Genomic DNA, 21,011 nt, shown 5'->3' on the forward strand with positions numbered 1-21,011 from the left:
GCTCTGTTGTGGCCCCTCTGTGCTCCACAGGCTGGTGAAGAATCTGAACCGCAAGAAGGAGGGCTGGATCCCCGTCAGCAGCCTGCAGCTAGTGCTCAGAGAGAGCAGGGCACACTCGGGCAGACTGGCGGGTGAGCACCCACGCCAGCACCCGCGCCAACACCCACACCAACACCACCATTAACACTCACACACGCGATACCCTCGCTCGTCCTTGACTCGAGCACAGATTATTATTATTATTATTATTATTATTATTATTATTATTATTATTAAAAACATGTATTTTGTTTTCCAGATCCTGGGAATCTAAAAACAAGAAAACTGAGCTCTCCGTAAGAAAGCAAGAGCCGGCAACTGCCTCCGTGCAGTCAAGATCTCAAAGAGTCAAACTGAGGTGGACAATGTGAGCTGTTGGGTTGGTCCTGTTTTTAATTGGAACTCGTTTGATTGATTCTTCTTGAGGAGGGCTTTCATATGACGCGTGATTGTTCAGCAGGAAATAAACAGGCAATCGCTGGCCAATGAACTGCTTCAACCACAGACAGTTCAGTTTCCATCTGACCAATCGCAAAAGAGATACCCTAACCATTCTGACATTACAGCTGCGGGAGTTTCCATTCATGCTGGAAATTTACTTTTACGGGCTCACTTTTCTTGCATTTCAATGTGACCACCTTTGCACAGAATAGAGAATTCATTTGTGTCCAATCTGCAAATGGGATTTCACAGTGAAAGCTCACAAGCATTCCCAGCACAGCTTCTGGACTGTCTTGGTTCAATCTGAGTGCAGCATGCATTTAAAACAGTCAGATGGAAATGGTGACATCAGCAGATTCATGGGAAGATCGCATGTCTAATGGAGACGCAGAATTAAACTATCCCTGACTAGGGTGAGAGAGAGAGAGAGAGCTCTGTCCTGCACAGCATGGTACTGTATCTGTCCCAGGAACCTTCAGAGATAACTTTCCACCTCACTGAATTGTGAGAAGCCAGTGCACACACCCACCATCAGCATTGTCTGTCTACCGGAAGCAGTAATTCGATGTATTGAAAAAGAATAACTATTCCAAAGAGAAGCCCATTTTTAATCCAGTGAACCTGTCAGAGAGAGATCAAGTGTTTGAACAGAAATCATACCACTGTCTCCAATGGGTCGGAGGACTAAAATAAAATGGAAATAGCACAGCAGGAATGAATTGGGGCCCTGTTTGTTGTTGTTGTTTTACCCATTTTGCACAGGCAGCATACAGGGGGAGCGCCCTCTCCTGGACTGCTTGGTGCAGTGCACTCTGGAGGTCAAGTGGGGTCACTGGGGCTCCGGACAACACAGAGGATGTCACAGCAGGCTGGGACCTTGCATGACCTCTGGGATATTTGGGAAGAGAGTTTTAGTTTGCCTTTGGGTTATTAAACAGAGCTAAAGAAAAACTGTTTTCACACACACAAGAGAAAAAACAAGTTAACATGACAGCTCAGTAAAGCTTTTCATACGAAGAGTGGATTTATTAGGAACTGATCTTCCTAATAAAAATGAAGTCTCTGTGGCATTTAAATTTAAATTCTCCACACTTATTGTGAAGAAGAAAAAAATACTTTGCAACTGTTTTCTTTTCTTTTGTGAATGACGATGAAGGTTGGTTTATCCGAGATCAGCAGGGTTACACACACCCCTGGCTTAGCTGAATGTGTTATTTATGTGTTAAAAGGACACCAAGGGACGTGTTCAATCGATAATACAGATTAGGTACCAGCTGAGAGACCTTCCCACACTGGCAAGGTTCTTGCTTATGGTGCATTACTAGAATCCTTTTCACTTTGAAGCAACAAAGAAATACTGTATTTTCTAAACAAGTAAGTTAAGGAGTAGGGAGGCTTTTACTTCAAACCTGTACAGTGTTCGAGTTTACATGCCAAAAATGTGATGTGCCATGAAAACACTCTTTTATAACGAAGCTGGGTGTAATATTTTCTTGGCAATATTGCAAAGAATAAGAAGCACTGAATCCATGCTTACTTCCGCAGACCTCAATCTTGCAAAGTTTGAAGGCACTTTAAGGATTAACACATAAAGAAGAGCAGATCCTGCAAGCTGTTGTAATTATAATACTCATGCATGTGTCATTGTTCTCTGTTTTCCCCGCAGGCTCCTGTGTGTATTCATATGTTTCTGATACATTTCATTGGTCCCCCATTGCCACCAGGAAGCTATAGGATTGCAAAGGTCAAAAGTAACACCTTAAATGGGCAGTGATTTTATTTTATTTTTTTCAAAGTAAAACGTGGATGCAATGGGTCTTGGCATTCATTCAGTCTTTCAGTTTATGTTTGGTGTTCCTTCCATAGACGCTCCGGAATACAGCAAAAACAGCTCCATACCTCCTTTTATATCTGTTTTGGTGGCTTTGATCACACAGATTCCAGTATACTTATCCCAGTGTGTGGAATTGCAGTGCAACTAATGCATCTTAAACTCAGGGGTCAACTTGAATGATCGGAGCAGCAGTGGATCTTACCGGCACCTTAAAACCAGTTTGACAGCTCTGATTGTGGATTTATTCTCTGTGCATTTGTTGTTGTGTTCAGTGAAATAAAAAGGGTGGCAATGAATCCCCCCCAAATGCAGGCGGAACCAACAGATACAGAGCGGTGTCGTCTGGAGCATTAAAATGAACTTTACAAGGTTAATACCATTTTGCACTGGAGCAATCCTTAAAAAACTAAATGATGCCCATTGTGAGGGGGCCTGTGTGCTTGTTGATCTTGATTCATTCCCACCCCCCATCTCCCCATCCCAAAAAAAACCCCAAATGCATGGCAGCAAGCTAAGAGTGAAAGAATCGATTTAAGGCTATTTTTGTTATATACGTGCATTTTAATTTTTGTACAGCTCTGCTACTATACATAAGGAAAGAATAAAGATTTTGCAATAAATAAATGGTATTTGTGCGTTTGTGTACTAATGCCAGGAGTGGGGACTTTATTATTATTATTATTATTATTATTATTATTATTATTATTATTATTATTATTATTATTATTATATTATTATAAAACAAGAATACAACAATAATAATGACGATAATAATAATATTGTTCTCGTTTCTTTATTTTACATGCAGTATATGCCTGCTTTATAAGATTCACAGCAAAATCTTGACATCCAGAAGGTGGTGGCCAGTAATTGATCAATTTCTAATCTTCTGTGTTATGCAAGGTTTAGAATGCGATCATCCTCTCTAGTAAGCAAGCGTGACATTGAGAAGAAAGAAAAGTCGCAAAAACCAATAGTAAACTTCACAAATAGGTCGTGCTTAATGAAGCAGCTATGACATCACAATGGGTGTGTTGCCAGGTGAAATGGGCTGTGAAGATTCCAAGCAGACTGTCCTGCTCAGGTAAGTGTGCTGTGTTAGTGCATGTTTTTGTGTATAGATCCTCTTATCCCAATCATGTCTTCTGCAGGGAGAATCTCATCACGGGGCCGCACTGTAACCTACCACAATGACGTTCCTTTCTGGTAAGTAGAGCACTCAGTGTAATAATGAAGTAGCCTTTCACTTCTGGAGGGCTGGGTTCCTGCCTGCTTTAGGTCACATTGATTGCCTGAACAGGTCAAGAATTTAGTCCGGTTGAAATCTTTCTTAATTGCTAATTGACTAGACTACAGTGTGAACTGTTCACTTTGTTTTTATTGGTTTATAATTAAGGTATTACACTCTATCTGTGTAACTAACCACACAATGAACAATATATACTAACTGCTAAGTAGACAAGCTGAATGAACTGAACTGGTTCTGCTTGCAATGGATCTGGATTTCAACAATGCCTAATATTTGTATTGCTGTAGCTGCAGCTCTCTTGGTCACTCTTTCGTGGGCTCTGTTTTTTAGCGATGGGCGAGCTCATTAAGACTCTTGGGATCTGTATCGCAATGATTGTGTGCTCCATGATAACATCTTGCATTATCTGCTATGTTAACAGGTAAGCAAACAGCAGCTTTGTCTATATGTATCGTAATTCTGCGTAACGCATATACCTTGCCGCGCTGGAAGCTTTTTTCAGGACTGCTTCAGAAGAGAGTTAGCATATCCTTTCTCAATAGAACAGAGACAAAGTTCAAATAACCCAATGACAGAAATGACGTTTTCTAGACAGTTGCTCAGTTGACGTGAAAAAATATCAATTTAACCCTTTATGATATAAGGGCTATACTGTGTGTGTCCCAGAAATAAAATAATGCTGACTTTATTATTTTTGCAATGAGGTGCACGCAACCGGGTTTTAAATGTACTGACAGGTTGGATCTGGTCATCCAAACTGTCAATCTCCTTGTGATAGCTGAGTCACTCTCACATGTATCTTAAGTATGTGTTTGAACAACCGCTCAATTCCTTGTGTACCTTGAGGGGTTAACGGGAACATGACATTCCCCGTTCCCCAGTCGGTAATCCCAGGGAGGGGGGGGTTGCTATTTCTCCAGGATGAACGTGAAGATGCCGTGGAGCAAGAGTGAGAATGATGAGGCGCTGGATGAGGACGGAGCCAAAGCTTCCAGGAAGAAAACTGGCAGCTCACTGATGGAATCTGCCTTGGCCAAGTGTGATATTCACTAACAATGTCTATATAAAGAGAAAGCATGTGAGAAACCCTAACATCACACTGCCTGCCTGTCTGCTTCACTCCACTGTATTTTATTCCATAACCAATTATAATAAGTAAGCAAGAGCAAGCCACGAAATACATGTTCCAAGATGCTGACTGACTGTGAAGCATTTCAATATATATAATATATATATATTAATATATATATATATATATATATATATATATATATATATATATATATATATATATATATATATAATATATATCTTGAGACACTTGCTCTATTAATACAACTAAGTCATATATACATTTGCAGCCTAGCTGGGTGTCAGGTAAGGCCAGTCAAAGGTCAAATGCAGCTGAGAGCAGCCAGACAGATGTCCTGAACCCCTGGCTGCTTCAATCTGCCCACGAGAAGCTTACCTGTCTGTGTTTAGTGTTCGGGAAACGAAAGGAGGCCGATCACAGTGGAGACAGCTTTAGTGAGCTGCCCACATGCTGTATTCTTACAGCAGGGCTGAGCGCACGCATTTAAAAACCAGGCTTATAAAACAGCCTGGGGCTGATGTGATTGAGATCGGGTGGCTTCATGTGACTAATTCATCTTGTATAGCATCCCTGTGCACCTGCCTGTGTTCAATCTACTAAGCCTTAAAATAGCCTCGTTCTGACACTTGAGAGTTTTTTCTATTATTCTAATTACAGTCACCTGGGTAACCACCATGGGTTTCAGCTGGTGCAGTAAATGCAAAAATACATGCTAGCATATGGCTAAAATTACATGATATTACTCACAAGGCCATGTAAAGCCAGGAACCATCTGTAATGATGCACTTGTTACAATGTAATTACATGTTTTTTTTTAAAGTGACATCAAACAATGTATTGACAATAGCTGGGAGATGGCGGTAAAGGTACATCCTGAGGCCCCTTTACTTTTTGATTTCATCTGTGATCCATTTGTAGTAGCGCGCCACCATGGTGTAAATGCCGTACTTGCCTTTAGAGGCACAGCCCTCCCCCCAACTCACAATGCCAGTCAGGAACGAGATGCCTTTGTACTTGGTGGTGTGGGGGCCCCCGCTGTCCCCCTGGCAGGAGTCCTGGCCCCCCTCGTAGAAGCCGGCGCAGAACATGAATTTGGAGACGTCTTTGTTGCTGGACTCTTTGCAGGAGCGGCGCTCCACGTAGGGCACGCTCACTTTCTGCAGCACCGAGGCCGGCCGCCCTCCCTGCACCAACCTGCCCCAGCCGCTCACCACGCCGCTGTCCTCCTCACTCATCACCTTTTGGATGAAGTCCTGGGGCCCCAGGCACACGGGCAGCGCGTGCTCGCTGAAGGTGATGGGCTCCTTGAGCCGCACCAGTGCCAGGTCGTGGTTGTAGAGGCTCTTCTTGCTGTCATATAAAGGGTGCGGGAGGATCTCTGCAATGCTGTGGTAGCTCTCTGTCCCCTCATTCTTGTACATATCGTGCTCACCTGAAAATCAGTTCTGTGCTGTTATAATAACACCTGGTAGAAGGTATTAGAAACAGTGCTATGTTAAATACTCTGGAAACACAAACTACTAACTAAATAAATAGAAAACGTGCATCTACAATTAAAAGAAGTGCCTATTGCTGTCTAACAGGCTCCTCTATTGCTGAAAACTCAAGGCTATCTTTAGATCAGGGCACAGACTCATCACGACTGTGCTCATTATGACACACTAAGAGAAAGGTGAAATACTTTACAGTAGAACCTCCTTCATCTGAACTACCCCCTTACACTAAACCGTCACCCTCTGTTCATACAGACCGGAGCAGCTCCACTGGTGCAGTGTGCAGAGAGCTGAAGCAGACTGCAGTGGGTGTTCTGTGCTGGGCAGTGAGGAGCACAACATACCCGCGACGATGGTGGTTTCAACCCTTGTAATGAAGCAGTGGGCTGCCGTGATGATCCAGCGCTCATTGAGGATGGAGCCCCCACAGTACCACTCTTTTGTGTCGGTGTTGATCATGACGACCTGCAGGGAGATGAGAGGAGGGAATAGTTTCAGAAGCCGTGTTCGTCTTTAGCAATAATGCCGTTTTATTTAATGGTGCCAGTACTCAATGTGCAGTCAACAGGCTGTAAAGCAAACTACAGACCCCGCACAGTGACGCTGTCATGCACTGACCTGCCAAGGTATCTCTCCAGGCTGGCAGGCACTCCCTCCCACAATGCGAATATTGTCGTTCTGCTGGGGCCGGATGATGGGGTATGGTGTGGGGGTGGGGGTGGAGGTGTTGATGGGGGTCTTGATGACGGTGGTGTTGTACTCAGTGTCATTGCTCAGGCCAGGGCTCTGCACTTCCTCCACAGCAGGGATGTAACGCATGTATTTGTTGCTCGTACTGCTCACCTTGACTCCCAATGCACCACAGGGGAACGGCACTGCGAACACAGACACGGGACAAAGCACAGAGGACTTTAAATCAGTCACCCTTTAAAGGAAGCAGGCTACTAGCTGGATTAGTTAACAGATTTTGCTTAAGTAAATTGATCATTATATATAACTGAATTGCAATTTTTTGATTGATAAGTTAGATACACACTCACTTCAAAGGGTCACAATGACACCCATTGCCAGACCTGTTGATGTTACACAAGCTGCCGCTTCAAAAGCCCTTCATTGAGTTTGCGAGGATTGTAGTTATCTGCCCTACACTGGGGGCTGGGAGAATTGTAATACCTGCCGGTTCACAGGCCCTCCCGTCCTCCCCCAGCTTGTATCCCGCTGCACAGGAGCACTTCACATTTTGTGGGGAGGCTTGGGAGCAGAAGTGCATGCAGCCGCCATTTTCCAGATTGCATCGTCTGGCAATCTCTGCAGAGAGAGAAGAATACAAGGCAGTTTCAACTGAAACGGAGAGGTCTCGCTTTATATTAAGGGGTCCGCTCACCACACATACTAACACAATCCAGGGGTGTCTAATCCCGGTCCAGGAGGGCCATCATTCCACTCCAGGTTTAACAGGTGCAATTAAATAATTAGCCACTTCAGGGTCTGGATGGGATTTGAACAGGGTTGGAACAAAGACCAGGACTGGAAGGGCCAGCTTTGGACACCCCTGCCTTAAACACTTAGGGACGATCTATTCCAAGTCAACTGCATCACTGACTTTAAGTTTATTTAAAGGTTTTTTTACAGATGCTCTAATGACATTTTGCAAGTTTGATTAGTGCATAACACCTATATTTGAACAGGTTATAAATATGCTAATAAATATGATTAACTGTCAGACATGAACAACAAGTGTTACTTGTCCAGCTGCTTGTTAACAGTAAACAACCAGCTGGCATAAACAAAGTGTTAATCGTACCTGTCTGTCTGTTGAACAGACTGACATTAAAAACAATGACAGGGAGAGTGAAAAGACCACCCAGATCTCACTGTGCAGGGCAGGGCAGGGCAGGGCAGTGAAGTGCAGGGCAGTAAAGTGCAGGGTAGGGCAGGTAAACAGATGCTTCCATACAGCCCAGCTGCACGTCTACTGTATCGATACATGCACTGAAATGATCAGTCTCACCTATCTCACAGTCCCTGCCGTCAAAGCCAGGGAGACACCAGCAAGCATAAGTGCCAATGCCATCCTTACAGATGGCCCCATTTTGACAGGGCTGCTTGACACACTGATCACCATCTGAAACAGACAGATAGACACACACTCACTAATGGGAATAGCTCCTAGTTCTGTGATATCTATCTATCTATCTATCTATCTATCTATCTATCTATCTATCTATCTATCTATCTATCTATATAAAATCTGCCACAAGAATAGACATAGGAGAGTTAATATGCATTTTATTTTGTCATATTTCTTTCTCAGAGCGTTTACCTGGGTGATGAAGTTCATACAAATCTATATTTACTGTATATAGGGCACATGGCAGAGCTTACAAATACTATTCAACTGGTTTTTGAAATTCCTCTTTCCTAAATTTTGACTGGCAGCTATTACAAGAAGTGCCTGTGCGTAATAGATAAACAGTGTATCCTTACCAACATATGGGTTCCAAAACTCCATCTGAAAGAGATGAATATGAGAGAGTCAGCTGACTGGAGAGTCTGTCCCAGGAGGTACCAAGCCTGGGCACACTGTGGGGATCAGTGCTGCTGGCATCAATACCACCAAACGACTGGCTGGGTAACTGAGGGAGCCTGCATGGGTGTGACCCACTTCTGTGCACAAAGGGTAGTGCATAGCCCTTACATCCATTACCCTGGAATACAGCTTAAACAACTGCAGCTGCAATTCTACTTTAACAAAGGGTACCGTTTTGCAGCAGTACATTGTTTCAGGTTAGATTTCGAAATATCTATTTTTTTTTGGGGGGGGGGGGGGGGACTACAAAGTGGTATGTAATTAAATATGTTAATGTAACACTATTCAGCAGGTTTCATTCTATAGGATGATGTGAAACGTTTGGCCACAGCTGTACAATGCAGCTATATGCAGTATACTGTACGATTACCACGTGCTGGACATGTAAGAGATTACAGTACACTAGGAAATGCATTATCCCACAATATTGAATGAATGAATGAATAATTGATTGACATTCTGTAACACAATCTTTTCTTCCCAACATCTATACTATAAAAAGTGCCCCCTTTGGTTTTCCTTTCCAGCCATCAGCGAATAATACAATTAGCTTCCAACTGAAAACTGGAGAATGTGCAGTGAGTGAAATGCATGATCGTTCACATCACTGGAGAGCTCAAACATTGTTGATGGGTTTTGTGTTGGAAATCCCTGGTTTCCTGCAGTTGTGTGTGTGTGTGTGTGTGTGTGTGTGTGTGTGTGTGTGAGGATGGGACACGTAACATGTGACAAAAGAGGAACAAGAGCGCAAGACCTCGCGCGCCTCCTCGAAGGTGCACTTCTCTTCCAGGCACTCGCGCTCCAGGTTACCAGGCAGCATCTCCTCCATAAAACCCTTGTTGTAGCGTTTGTGCCTCTGCAGAACTGAGCTGGCGGACTGGGGGGAGACAAACACCTTCGCTGTGGAGGGAGAGAGGTGAACGATGGAGACTGAGAGGAAGCGTCAAGCAAGGCAAGAGCTGGGATTCTGAGTCAAGCTGGTCAACTTGGAATTACTTTGAATACCCTGCAGTTACTCTTGTCAGCCACTAGAGAAGAGAAACCAGAAGGAGGGGGGGGACGGGGGACGGGGGGACACAGAGGTTTACGTGTAGAGTGCGAGGAAACAGAGAGAGCAAATTTAGATAGCGAGGTTATATTTATTGTGTAAAAGTTAAATTGTACGATACCGATAAATGGTTAAATATTAAATATATGAAATCAGTGCATATTAATGTCCCACAAAGACCTCCATTTCCTATCTAGTTATTGTTTGTGTTAACTTATTGTTATATTGTTATGCATGCAGTTCATAATTTAGAACGTCTTTCTCTCTCTCTCTCTCTCTCTCTCTCTCTCTCTCTCTCTCTCTCTCTATATATATATATATATATATATATATAGGCATGGTTGACACAGTTGATGCACCCTGTTATATTTATATCCATTAACATGGTGCTATAACAGACTTGTGTCATTGGCATCGTGTTTGTCCTGAGCTCTCACGTCAAGTAGCAGTCAGCCGCCTAAACGAACAGAAAAGCTGATGTTTTAAAAAGTTCAGTCTGCCCTTACCTTCGCAGTGTTCCTCCACTAGCACACAGATTAGAAGAAGCACGTATATTTTTGTCTTCATGATTCCCTGTAAAGTCATTTTGGACAAAATGGGAAAGCAGTGGAAAGCGTCAACTCTGGTCAACAGTCAGCTCCAAAGTACATCAGTGCTGTTTACATTCTGAGGACATCATGAGTTCTAAAGGTTGCTTGTGTGTGTGTGTGTGTGTGTGTGTGTGTGTGTGTGTGTGTGTGTGTGTATTAGGAGGGGGCGGTGCGTACCTATTTCAAAAAGAACACATTACAAACTAATCAAGCTCTACTGTTTTGTTTGATGTATTCCCACTGGAAGTAGCATGGATAAATTTGATGTATTCCCAATGGAAATAGCATGGGTAATGCCATGTGCATGTAGCAGAGACAGAGTCAGGACTGCAGTCTGTATCACACAGGAGTCTGCTGAGATCTGCTGTTCAATACCTACCTGGGTTGAGATGTACAACAATAGCAGTGGTGTCTCTCGGATTGTGTGTTGACGACTTGTAATCTCTCTATTGCCCCCTGTTCTTAGCTATACGTATTACACCTACAGTTTGACAGTATGTTAGCCCCCTGCTGGAGAATAAACATATTACATCATATTACATTTTTTCAAGTCACTAGAATTCAATACAGATGCTAAGACAAAAGATAAACCAACGTCGTGTCATATTATTCAGAAAGATAAAATCGAGACTTTACCACAGTGTTGTTAATTATATGAAAAAGGACCTCTTTCACAAAGAGGAATCCGACATTCCTGGTCCCACAGTGTACCTCTGGGATTAGGGAGGAATTTATAGTAACGCTCTCTTTGAACTGGACACTGTGTAGGAATCATAGCACCTTCATAAAGGAGATTTACCTGCCCCTCACCATTACAGCCCGACCTGCATACGAGCGTCCAAACATTCGGTTCAAAATCTTATGTCGTTGAATTGAACATGTCAAGTGCATTTCTGTGACTCACAGCCATTAACAATGTTACTGTAATTATTGAGAATGGTTAAACAACTGTGTAGCATTGTCGCAACAACAAAAAAAAAATGTTATGACAACCCGTTTGAAAGAAATGGCATAAATTCTTACATGCATGCATGCATGTCGAGGGACTGTGAAGGATTATGCGTGCAGTTGTACAGCGGTCTGTGTGTTTTGTGGTCGTGTCCAGTTCAAACAGAGGGGTGTGTTTGTACAGATGTGTATCGGATGATTTGGAGGGCAGATCTCGATTAAACATTGACCGCATTGTTCCTGTTCACAAGCCATTTAGGGTTAGACGCGGATTAACCAGAATACAGACACTGAGTGCGCGAAACACAGGGGAAAAAAACAAAGACTAAAAATATCACTACAGATCTTAACAACTATTAAAGCAGCTGCAGGTCACGCTGTATTCACGGGTGTCTTTCACTCACCCAGATAAAACTAAAAAAACAGAGACTCAATTCTCTCTCTCTGGTAATGCACGACACTTAGTACCCTTTACTATTTCAACGCCTTTTTGGAGTAACTAAAAGGGACTCTTGGAAAATGAGTTGTTGCAACTCACGAGTTTATCCTGATTTTTATTTTTTTATTATTTTTTTTTTTTTAAATAGACAAAGACAAATCAGTTAACCCTTTGAACTGTAGTGATTTTAGGAAAGATCATTTTCAAGAAATATCTATAAGAGTATTCTCGGCCAGTGCTTTCAGTGCGAGGCGGTGACAAAGAGCAGCTAGACACAGCACGCGCCGAACACTTAGCACCTCTCAGCGCTGTTCAGACACGTCACAGTGGCAATGCCTCGCTTACAGTCTGTGTTTAATTAAACCCAAATGTAAAGGGCATACTTTCTGCTGTTTGTTTTACTGCTATGTCTACCATGGTAACTCAAGTGTTTATAGTGAAATCAGCAACAATCTGAGGGGACACAACAACCAGCAGCCAGCAGCTCTCTCAGCACAAAGCACTTCTCCTGGCGCCTTGCAATTAGACGCAATACGTGTGCAGCTATAGTCACGAGGCACAGGGGTTACCATATGGCTTTACGTGCACTAAGTCATGTTGGGACAGCTCACACCGCAGTGTATTCTGGTATGTTTCATCAGTTTCAAGTGCCGTTCACAGCAAGACCACACTTACCAGAATGCACAGGGAAAAGCCTGCGCTGTCTCATGGAGTCATATAGCACCTCTAGCCTGCAGATTTTGGACCGTATCTGAGCACTGTGCCGTGTGTTACTGCGATTATAAAATAGCACCCCACCCTACCCCACCTCCCATGAGAACTGGTTGTCAAGTGCTGCTATGGTGATATAGCTGAACAGGTTGGAATACTTAGTAACCAATGAGATTGCACCCTCTGGTCTTGCCGTTTTCTAATTGGTGCTCTATAACTGTCACTGCAATTTGAGAAAGTTTTTTTATCATCAGTTACAGTGAAGTAACCACAGTATGCTGACTGCACTATACAGTTAGCGACTAGAGCAAAATCTTAAATGTACGCCTATCACCAAAGGTTTCAGTATTTACAGTACTTCCTCACTTGAAAGACAGAGCCGGCAATTAGCTGAAGATGTGCAGCGAGAAACAGGTCAGCACCTGGTCCTGCAGTCAGGATCCGGCGGAAGCCAGGGAGGTATGTTTATAAAGATCAAAGATGACACGTTGCTGTACCCGCAAACTCAGTGCACACAGCACATCCTCAGCTGAGTTCTTGATTTGCATTTCAAAGCTGGAGAGAAATGTAAAGTTTTTGAAAGTCTACCGCACCTTAGATAGTCAGTAAGGTAACACACAGCCACAGTTTGCGAGGAAGGAGTGGGGGGACTGGTGTGTGAATATGTAGTCCCTCATCTCGACCAAAACAGACCACACCGCCTCCCCCAAAAACTGCAACAAAAACCGAAACGTGCGTGCGATTCTGTAATTGCGCAGCTCTGCTAGCAGTTTTTTTAAAATCTTTAAATGTCCTGTAGGTGGAGCTGTTTTGCATCCTTTTTTTAAAAATCTTTAAATGTCCTGTAGGTGGAGCTGTTGTGTACTGAAGAATTTGATCACTGAAATAGTTAAACTGAAGTTTCGGTGTTAGTTTTTAACAACCCACTTTTCACAATCCTGTTTCTAATTAGAGCATTGTGATGAACAGTGCAACTGAGTCAGAAGTCCTTATCTGGCTTGTCTGCAAATCCTCTGTAATCTCTCACTTTGTCCTGCACCGTGTCTTGTGATCCGCTAAAGATCCCCCCCCCCCCCCCCCCCCCCCCCCCCCGTATCCCTTTGTCGAACGGAGAATTCTAAATTGCCCCCCCCCCCCCCCCCCCCCCCCCCCCCCCCCCCCCCCCCCCCCCCCCCCCCCCCCCCCCCCCCCCCCCCCCCCCCCCCACCCCCCCCCCCCCCCCCGGAGACCCCCCCCCCCCCCCCCCCCCCCCCCCCCAGCCCCCCCCCCCCCACCCCCCCCCCCCCCCCCCCCCCGTATCTTACTGAGCTTGCCTGGAGAATTCTAACTGCCTAAGACTGAAGGACCTCATATCATGTGGCTAATCCCACCTCCTCAGTTTAAGTAAATTGGTCCAGTAGAGTTGAAAGGTCACATTGTCTCATGGTTTGAGTGCAGGAAGTGAGTTTAGTGCTAGGCAGTTAGAATTCTCCAGACAAGCTCATAGCCAGGTAGAAAGAGATATAGAGACAAATCAAAATAACTCAACCCAAAACTCAAATGATTGCACACACCGTAAAAAGACAAGGGAAAAGTGGAACTAATTCAAAATATGACATCTGAAGCTATCTGTTATACAAATTCTTACAAGGCCCTTGGGATCTCTTAGCTGGCTTTGTTGGGGTGCAAGCAACCTCCCATCTAATCAACTGCTCCCAACATCCAGCCAATATTTCTGATTTCATCTCAGTCGTTTTTCTAATCAGGTTATAAAAAACATTTGTGGTTTGTCTTCATCCAACATTAAACACTCAATCAGAAGATAGACGGAAATCGTGATCCAGAAATTGGAGTTGGACAAATGTTTCAGCAAATATATTACTAGAACACAAAAGACAGGCACTCCTCATCAAAATGCAGAGCACTCTTAGCACTGTTGTTTTGCTTGAATTGATCAGCCTTGAGGAAAGAATCATGGCATTCACACATACCAAAAAGATTTTCTATAGAGACAGCTCCAAATCAACTATCTGCATGGAATTAAGTTGAATTTCAATGTCACTCTTATGTTTTATTATGTTGCATGGCACATTTATGTTTTATGAATAAACACCTTTATTTTTTAGATGACTCAACAGTGATTTGTCTTTCAAAATATAACCCAGCAACGTGAAAAGTTAATGCAGAGCAGAAACGTTTTTTGATGCGATCAACCGAAACTAAAAAGGACGAATGGCTTTTTTCCTCTTGTGAAATTCTTTCCATTCTTGATGGATCTGCTTATCAAGCAGCAGGCAGTGATAATGCGATGTCCAACTCCAAAAATAAAAGTAGCCCTTCTTTGGTTAATAAACCAATAAACTAATTTGAAAGCGTAACAATGAAGGGTTAAGGGTTTAGACCAAGGGGAAGTCTGACATCACTTTGCTGTCGGAGAAAGTAAAAACAAACAAAAACGTAAAGCTTAAAGAACAGGCATAACAGAATATTGAATTCTTATTTAAGGATTTCGTTTACTTTAGTGCTGCTGTGATTGAAACTTTTCCACCAAGTGTGACCTCTCTGCAGTGGGTCAGAGCCGCGCATCGGTGTCAGGGGAACGTTGTTTGAAGGAGAGTTATTTTCAGTAAATGAGTTCAGTTGAGCGTACTGTAGAGCAGTGCATGAAATCTACAGTGGCAGCCTGAGGCAGAAGCTGCATTTCTATCTAACAGTTTTTTGTTATTTTTTTAGCTCACTAATGTTTGACATTCATGAGGCACGTGGTCGGCTTTGCAGAACATTTATCCAGGAGGTGCAAGCTCCTCTGTGGTTAGCAGAGAAGACTGCGCGTGTCTCCACTGCTGGCATTGATAAACACACAGCCAGCAGATAATCAGAACAATGACCAGCCTGCTGACCAGAGACGGGCAGGAGAGTGCGATTCACAGGGTCAGGACAGAGCAGAGGAAGGGACCGGGAACACAGTGGTGGAAGAAGTTCAGGCCTATAGCTTGTCAAACAGAACCTGAAGCAGGAGATTTAAACATAATAGCAGGGGCTCGAGAGGAGTCGTCACAACAATTGAAACATCTTCCTGACTGCATGTCACATATTTGCTTGCTTTTAATTGATGTTCTGCTTTTCCAGAATAGGTGATTTTTATAATTTTTACAATTTTATCACATGCAGCCTTATGGATTGTTTTACTAAGCTACTGTGTATCAGATTACATCAAATTGTTTGATATGATTAGAAGCATGTTTATGAGATTGTAAGGACTGTAACCTAGGCGATCGCAGAAGCTGTAGCCTTAATTGTAGGGAGATTTCAACTTTTTTAGGGGGAACTGCAAAACCCCAACAGAAAACAAGGCATCAAATCCTCATTGTGGCTGGACGTGGTTCTTCCTAATGCAACTGCTAGCCCACCCAGGGAGGAGCGGGATTGAACTCCGAGCTCTTATTTCCCTGTTAGAGGCCATACCTGCAGAACATGGACCATTGCTTTACAGGTCTGTGGGTTACAATGTCATTTGGAAAAAGGATCAAATCGCAATTATCTTGCATCTTGCAATTATCTTGCAAAATCGCATTGCTTTGGAAAGTACACAACGTTATATACAAAAGATAACACTGGAGAGTGAGAAGCTGCGAGATCACAGCCCTGTATCTGCAAGTTGCTGGCGGATTAGAATTAAACCCACGTGTGCTGATGTGTTAAGACAGGCTGTAGATAAAAAAAAAAAAAAAAAAACTTGACTTTCAATTAACTGATCCGCTCAAGAGAAAGTGCACTTCACTGAACAGAAGATTACTGAGCTGAGGGAATGAGCCAATCGATTAGTGAGCCTGCCAGCTGTGGGTAAGGGGAAGGCAACAGCAGGTTCAAAAGCTTGCTTTTCTTAGTCAACATGAAGCATGCTGTTTGTTTTTCATCATTTCGTGCACAGGTGCCTAAAAGTATTACTTTGATGTGCTTAAGTTGATGTGATTAATATCTGTCCTTTAGTTGAAATGTCCGACTGAACCTGCAGGGTTATTATAAGAGGCTTCCTGTTCCTCTGATACATCAAAACAGGAAGCTGCCCCAGAATAGGTCACATGACTTCCTTCCTGGCAATAACCATAATGGATCACAGGACCAGATTCCGAGGGATTTAGAATGGGTCATTGCACCAAGAAAATAACAACAAAAAAACATTTTTATAATTGACCATGCTGTTCTTGTGGCTTGAGAGCAGAGGAGAAGACAGTTTTGGAGCAATCCCTTCACTGCGTAATGGACTAAGGTTTGAAAGCTGTTGCTTATTTGTTTCTGTTTGCAGTAAATCCCTTTGAGTTAATTGTTTGCACAGCAGTAAAAACTGTACATAAGAAACATGTTCTTGAGATTTCTGTGTTGGACTAAATTATATTGCCTAAGGCAGCAGCACCTCTCCTCCCCTTTAACTATTTTGAATTACCTTCAGTTTCAATGAGGGTTTTTTTTCAGCATTTTTTAGACAGACTGTTGTATTTAAAAGGAAATGTATGTGTTTCTCTTAAATAGTTTTCTCCATTCCTTTTCGTGAATCCCACCTTTCTATAAACCTGTGTATTACCCTGAGCAAACAAACAGAGGTCCTGATGTGGAACCACACTAATACAGCAATGGATTTCCAGTATTTCCAAACCCTGCATGGTCACTGATGATCATCTGGTGATGGTTCACATACAGTCACCAGATCAAATGCACTAGACCTGAGATGAGTTACAAACCAGTGACTCATCATAGCTGAAAGGGTTAATTTTCTATTTAGACCCCCCCCCCCCCCTCGCACTCTCTTTCACTTTACAGGGTCAATGCCCTCCTGCGTTTGTGTATTTAGCCAGTAGATCCCAAACACAAACTCCTACATAAACAGCGGTCTCACTGGTGAAGGTGTTTTGCTGTCATGAGTAAAGGTTACTGGTACACTGGGGGTTTATTGAGCGCCTAGACTTGTTTCATTCTTCAGAAATATAGATTTCACAAACTAATATTTTGACAACTACTAACGTGCTTTGGCTGAAGATCTAAAGCTTTCGGATTGATCCAAGCCCCCAGGGGATATCTCTTAACACAGGACTGTAGAGAAGTAGGCAGGCAGTCTTAGTATCAAGTGGCACACTCTATCAACTACCCGACAAACTCACTGGGCTCTGCTAGGTACTGAGGAGTATGCTAGCGCAGACAGTTCAGTTAGACTGCGGTACAGATCACAGTAATTGTGTGGGGTTAACGCATGCTTTCCAAGCAGTGCAATTCCTATTGAGTGTTAAAATATGCTTAAAAAAATCTAAGCAATGATCTCCATTTTGTTGTAGTGAGAATCTTGTGGTACTCTGCTTGTATTTTTATATGAATTCAGGATATGGAAATATTCACAGCTCTTTAGATAAACTAGTGCATCCTGGTAGCTTTACTGTAGATCATGTGCTTGGATTGTGCCATTGATGTACAGCACATAAAGTGAGTGGGTACTTTCAAATTCTGCATATTCCAAACTGGAGAGTAAAATGCAAGCAAAGAATAAAACTTTCTTTTACTGAAGAAAGGGGGATCGATGATAATATTGCATTACTACTGTGTGAGTAAAAGAAATGGATTTTAAAACATGGTGTCACTCCTTTAATTAAAATTTCAGACAATGCTACAGCCCTTGTGTTTTGTGGACAGAAGAGCGTGCTGAAGATTGAATTCCAGAGCATGCTATAGATTAGGGGCAGGTTGACATCACAGATTTGCACAGTAATAGGTTTTAAATTTCACTGATGATTTTAACATGTGTTTTTTTTCACAGCAGCATTTTGTAAAACACACAGCGTGATTTCTTTTCAAATGATTAAACAATGGGTTACTTTTTCTACTACGTTCAGATCGCAAGCAGGCAATTGCATTTAAATGTCACAGGCTTTTGGCTGGTTGGGTGGGGGTGTGCCTCAGTGCCTTTTCACATTATTATCAATATGGAGCATGTACAAATATCACAGGACCCCTACGGGACAAACAGTGCAAATGCTTTAAATGTTATTGAGCACAATTGCAGGTCTGGTTCAAACAGAATCAATGCCAACACCATACCTCAATCCAAAATTGTTCTAAAGGGCTGGAATCAAGGCTCATTGTGTAAAGAATTACTGACTTCAGGATTATTTCCCCTGTTCCCTTTGTTTATTCTGGTGCTCGTGCCGGGCACGAGGTTGTCAACCAGACAGACGGAAGCCACCCCTCCATAGAGGAGGGAGAAGACAAGCCAGGGCAGCGTGCGCCTCTCCACGCTGCCCTGGAGCATTCCTCATGTCTGCAGTAAAATTCCTCATGTCTGCAGTAAAGCTGCAAGGAAGAAAGCCAACAATGACAAGCGTTTTTTTTTTTTTTTTACTTTAATGAGCATTACCGTACATGTTTGCTATTCAGGCCATAGCTTAGTAAACCTTTGCAGTACAAAATCAGTTTACCAAGGGTTAATGACTAGCTAGGGGGCTTCATGATTATTACATCCAGTTGGTTAATAATTCCCTTGAAAAACACTTCCATCTGAGACTATTTTGTGAACACCAGACAAAACAAAATAGGATCCCACTTAACTATAACCCTGGAGTTTAGAACCGGAGTAGAAAGCATTGCTCTGCAGGTGATGTAAACCAAGAGCAGGGTCTCCATGGGGCTCCCAGCCCTTCAGCAGAAGCATGCCCTGCCTGCAGATGGTACAGGTTTCCATGTTCCAGTTCACCCACCTTAATGGCATGACACGCAGCTGGCATGCAGCGTTGGCTCTTCTTAGAAAAGCCCCTCCGATGGTCTCTGCATTCTCACCTCTCCAGCTCCGTCGCTAGCCTGCTGTAAGCGATCACATGGGGAACGCCTCCTGCAGCCACCAGGGACGCCCATCACGGAGCCCGATGTTTTTCTTTTCTTAACAACAAGCAGGTCAATAAGTCAAAAACATGGAATGAGTGTGCGTTAAATTATAGATCTGCCACTGATTGCTCTGGCATGTGCTAACAAACCAGAGGGAAGCAGGTAATACACACCGCAGGGCCCCTGCATTCATCGAAGTGTAGAGTATAGAGTGGAAACAAACCTTTAAGCCCCAGTAAGGAGCTACTAGTAGTAACAGCTGTACGATGGCTATAGTTGGAGAAATCTAGAAACAAGAGATCTTAAGGGCTATTTTAATGATCTAAACAATGGTGTATCTAAATACAGCTGCTCTTTAAATCTATATTGATCCAGTTGTTTTACCCAGTTATTGACATTACCCAATACAATAAAACACAGGGAAATGAGGTTTACAGGTAACAGTGGTGCAAAGATCAGCCACAATTTAAAATAGACCCCTGTGTCTGTAAAGGAAGCATTTTAAAGCAAGTAATAAACACAGAAAGAATTGCAATCAGATGTACAGCAGCTTGATAATGAATCTGCAGGGCAATGGAATAATGTATGGGCAACCAAGCAGCATGGGATTTAAACAAATACACTGTAAGAGAACAGAGTAAAAGAAGCACATGTGCTGGACCACAAGGCTGTGGGAAAGAGCAACTGTACGAAATGTCCTGGAAGAAATTCCAGATTGGTACATGAAGACCACAATACTGAAACCTAACTACTTCTTGCTTGGAAACTGAACAAACGCGAGAGACGAGAACAGCAGAGAGATGCAGTACATTCGGAGTACTGATTGCATCAGTGTTTATACTTTTAATGAAAAGGCTTCTGAAATACATCAGCCGAAAAGCCAGTTCTGTCAAAGGACTAAACTCCAGCCAAGTAGCCAGAAGGCCTGGTACTGTCCGAGGGAAACAGTCTGGGAGTCGCAGATGGAAGGATTTTCTATATATCCCAAAGCTTACAAGGTTGAGTATGAATACAGAAGAGCTTTAACTAAGGCAAGGGAGCAGAGCTGACTGCAGCAGCTACTGTATGGTAACAGGCACAGTTACTCAAAGTGAGGGCGGGTTTTAGGTCCCCATCCTCAGGTGTAGACAGTGTTGTAGAACAGGTGCGGATTGATGCTTTCTTGTCACTCCTTTCCATTGTATTGAACATGCTTTGCTTCACAACTGTAGCAGTTTACAGCATTCTTTATAATCTCCATGCAAGCTGCAATGCTGTTGTGTTTGATTGTGTAGTCACCCATCCTGTGAGTATTGAGGTATTATAGAAATGCACTGAAAAGGGTGCAAATCTCCTAAAATAACGGTCTCTCGTCCTTGTAGTTAGTTATTGAACGGAAATGTCTTGGTGTAGACGGAGAAAAACGGTCCAGGCTTTTCAGCAATGTGCCAGCTGAGAGAATTCAAACACTGAGCTTAAGATTTAAATCAGTTCTTATTTCCAACACGCCCACGCCTACTTTAACATTAGGGTTAGGGATGTGGTTAAACCTCATTGTGCCATTTATTTATGAAAAAATGACATTTGTACACAGAAAAAGGTAAATGGTGCTTTTAAAGACTTTTAAGGGACATTTCTGAGGTACAAAAATATTATATTCTCAGTCCACTGAGTTTTAACCCATAGGCGACTTCTGTTGGGATCATTTCTAAAT

The 21,011-nt window shown here is 42.9% G+C and overlaps 2 protein-coding genes across 4 annotated transcripts in view; one reads left to right on the plus strand and one right to left on the minus strand.

Moving 5' to 3' along the window:
- Nucleotides 1-3,043, plus strand: part of LOC121318858 (proto-oncogene DBL-like) — a 28,996-nt gene extending 25,953 nt beyond the window's left edge. For 2 of the 3 annotated variants that reach the window (XM_041255984.1, XM_041255986.1), the window contains 2 exons: nucleotides 31-131; nucleotides 299-427. In XM_041255984.1, the coding sequence (XP_041111918.1) occupies nucleotides 31-131; nucleotides 299-339 (142 nt within the window). In that variant the 3' untranslated portion in view covers nucleotides 340-427. Of the gene's footprint in view, nucleotides 1-30; nucleotides 132-298 lie in introns of all 3 variants that reach the window. The other variant, XM_041255985.1, reaches the window with a different exon arrangement.
- A 2,370-nt stretch (nucleotides 3,044-5,413) lies between these two features.
- On the minus strand, nucleotides 5,414-10,473 carry f9b (coagulation factor IXb). The gene is made up of 8 exons (XM_041253975.1): nucleotides 10,294-10,473; nucleotides 9,494-9,639; nucleotides 8,637-8,661; nucleotides 8,161-8,274; nucleotides 7,323-7,457; nucleotides 6,768-7,024; nucleotides 6,494-6,614; nucleotides 5,414-6,088 (listed from the first exon to the last, which is right to left on the minus strand). The coding sequence occupies exons 1-8, from the start codon at nucleotides 10,370-10,372 to the stop codon at nucleotides 5,541-5,543; spliced, it is 1,425 nt and encodes a 474-aa protein (XP_041109909.1). The 5' UTR covers nucleotides 10,373-10,473; the 3' UTR covers nucleotides 5,414-5,540.
- Between the last annotated feature and the right edge of the window lie 10,538 nt (nucleotides 10,474-21,011).

The sequence above is a fragment of the Polyodon spathula genome, chromosome 7 (genome assembly GCF_017654505.1).
Source record: "Polyodon spathula isolate WHYD16114869_AA chromosome 7, ASM1765450v1, whole genome shotgun sequence".
In the NCBI taxonomy this organism is placed as follows: domain Eukaryota; kingdom Metazoa; phylum Chordata; class Actinopteri; order Acipenseriformes; family Polyodontidae; genus Polyodon; species Polyodon spathula.

What these genes read in the sequence shown, in the direction of transcription:
- f9b (XM_041253975.1), bottom strand. Translation starts at nt 10,372, where the DNA reads ATGACTTTACAGGGAATCATGAAGACAAAAATATACGTGCTTCTTCTA. An exon ending in CCTTCGAGGAGGCGCGCGAG is followed by an intron (nt 8,662 to 9,493) that starts GTCTTGCGCTCT and finishes CATCTCTTTCAG; the next exon opens with ATGGAGTTTTGGAACCCATA. An exon ending in GAGGGCCTGTGAACCGGCAG is followed by an intron (nt 7,025 to 7,322) that starts GTATTACAATTC and finishes CTGTGTTCGCAG; the next exon opens with TGCCGTTCCCCTGTGGTGCA.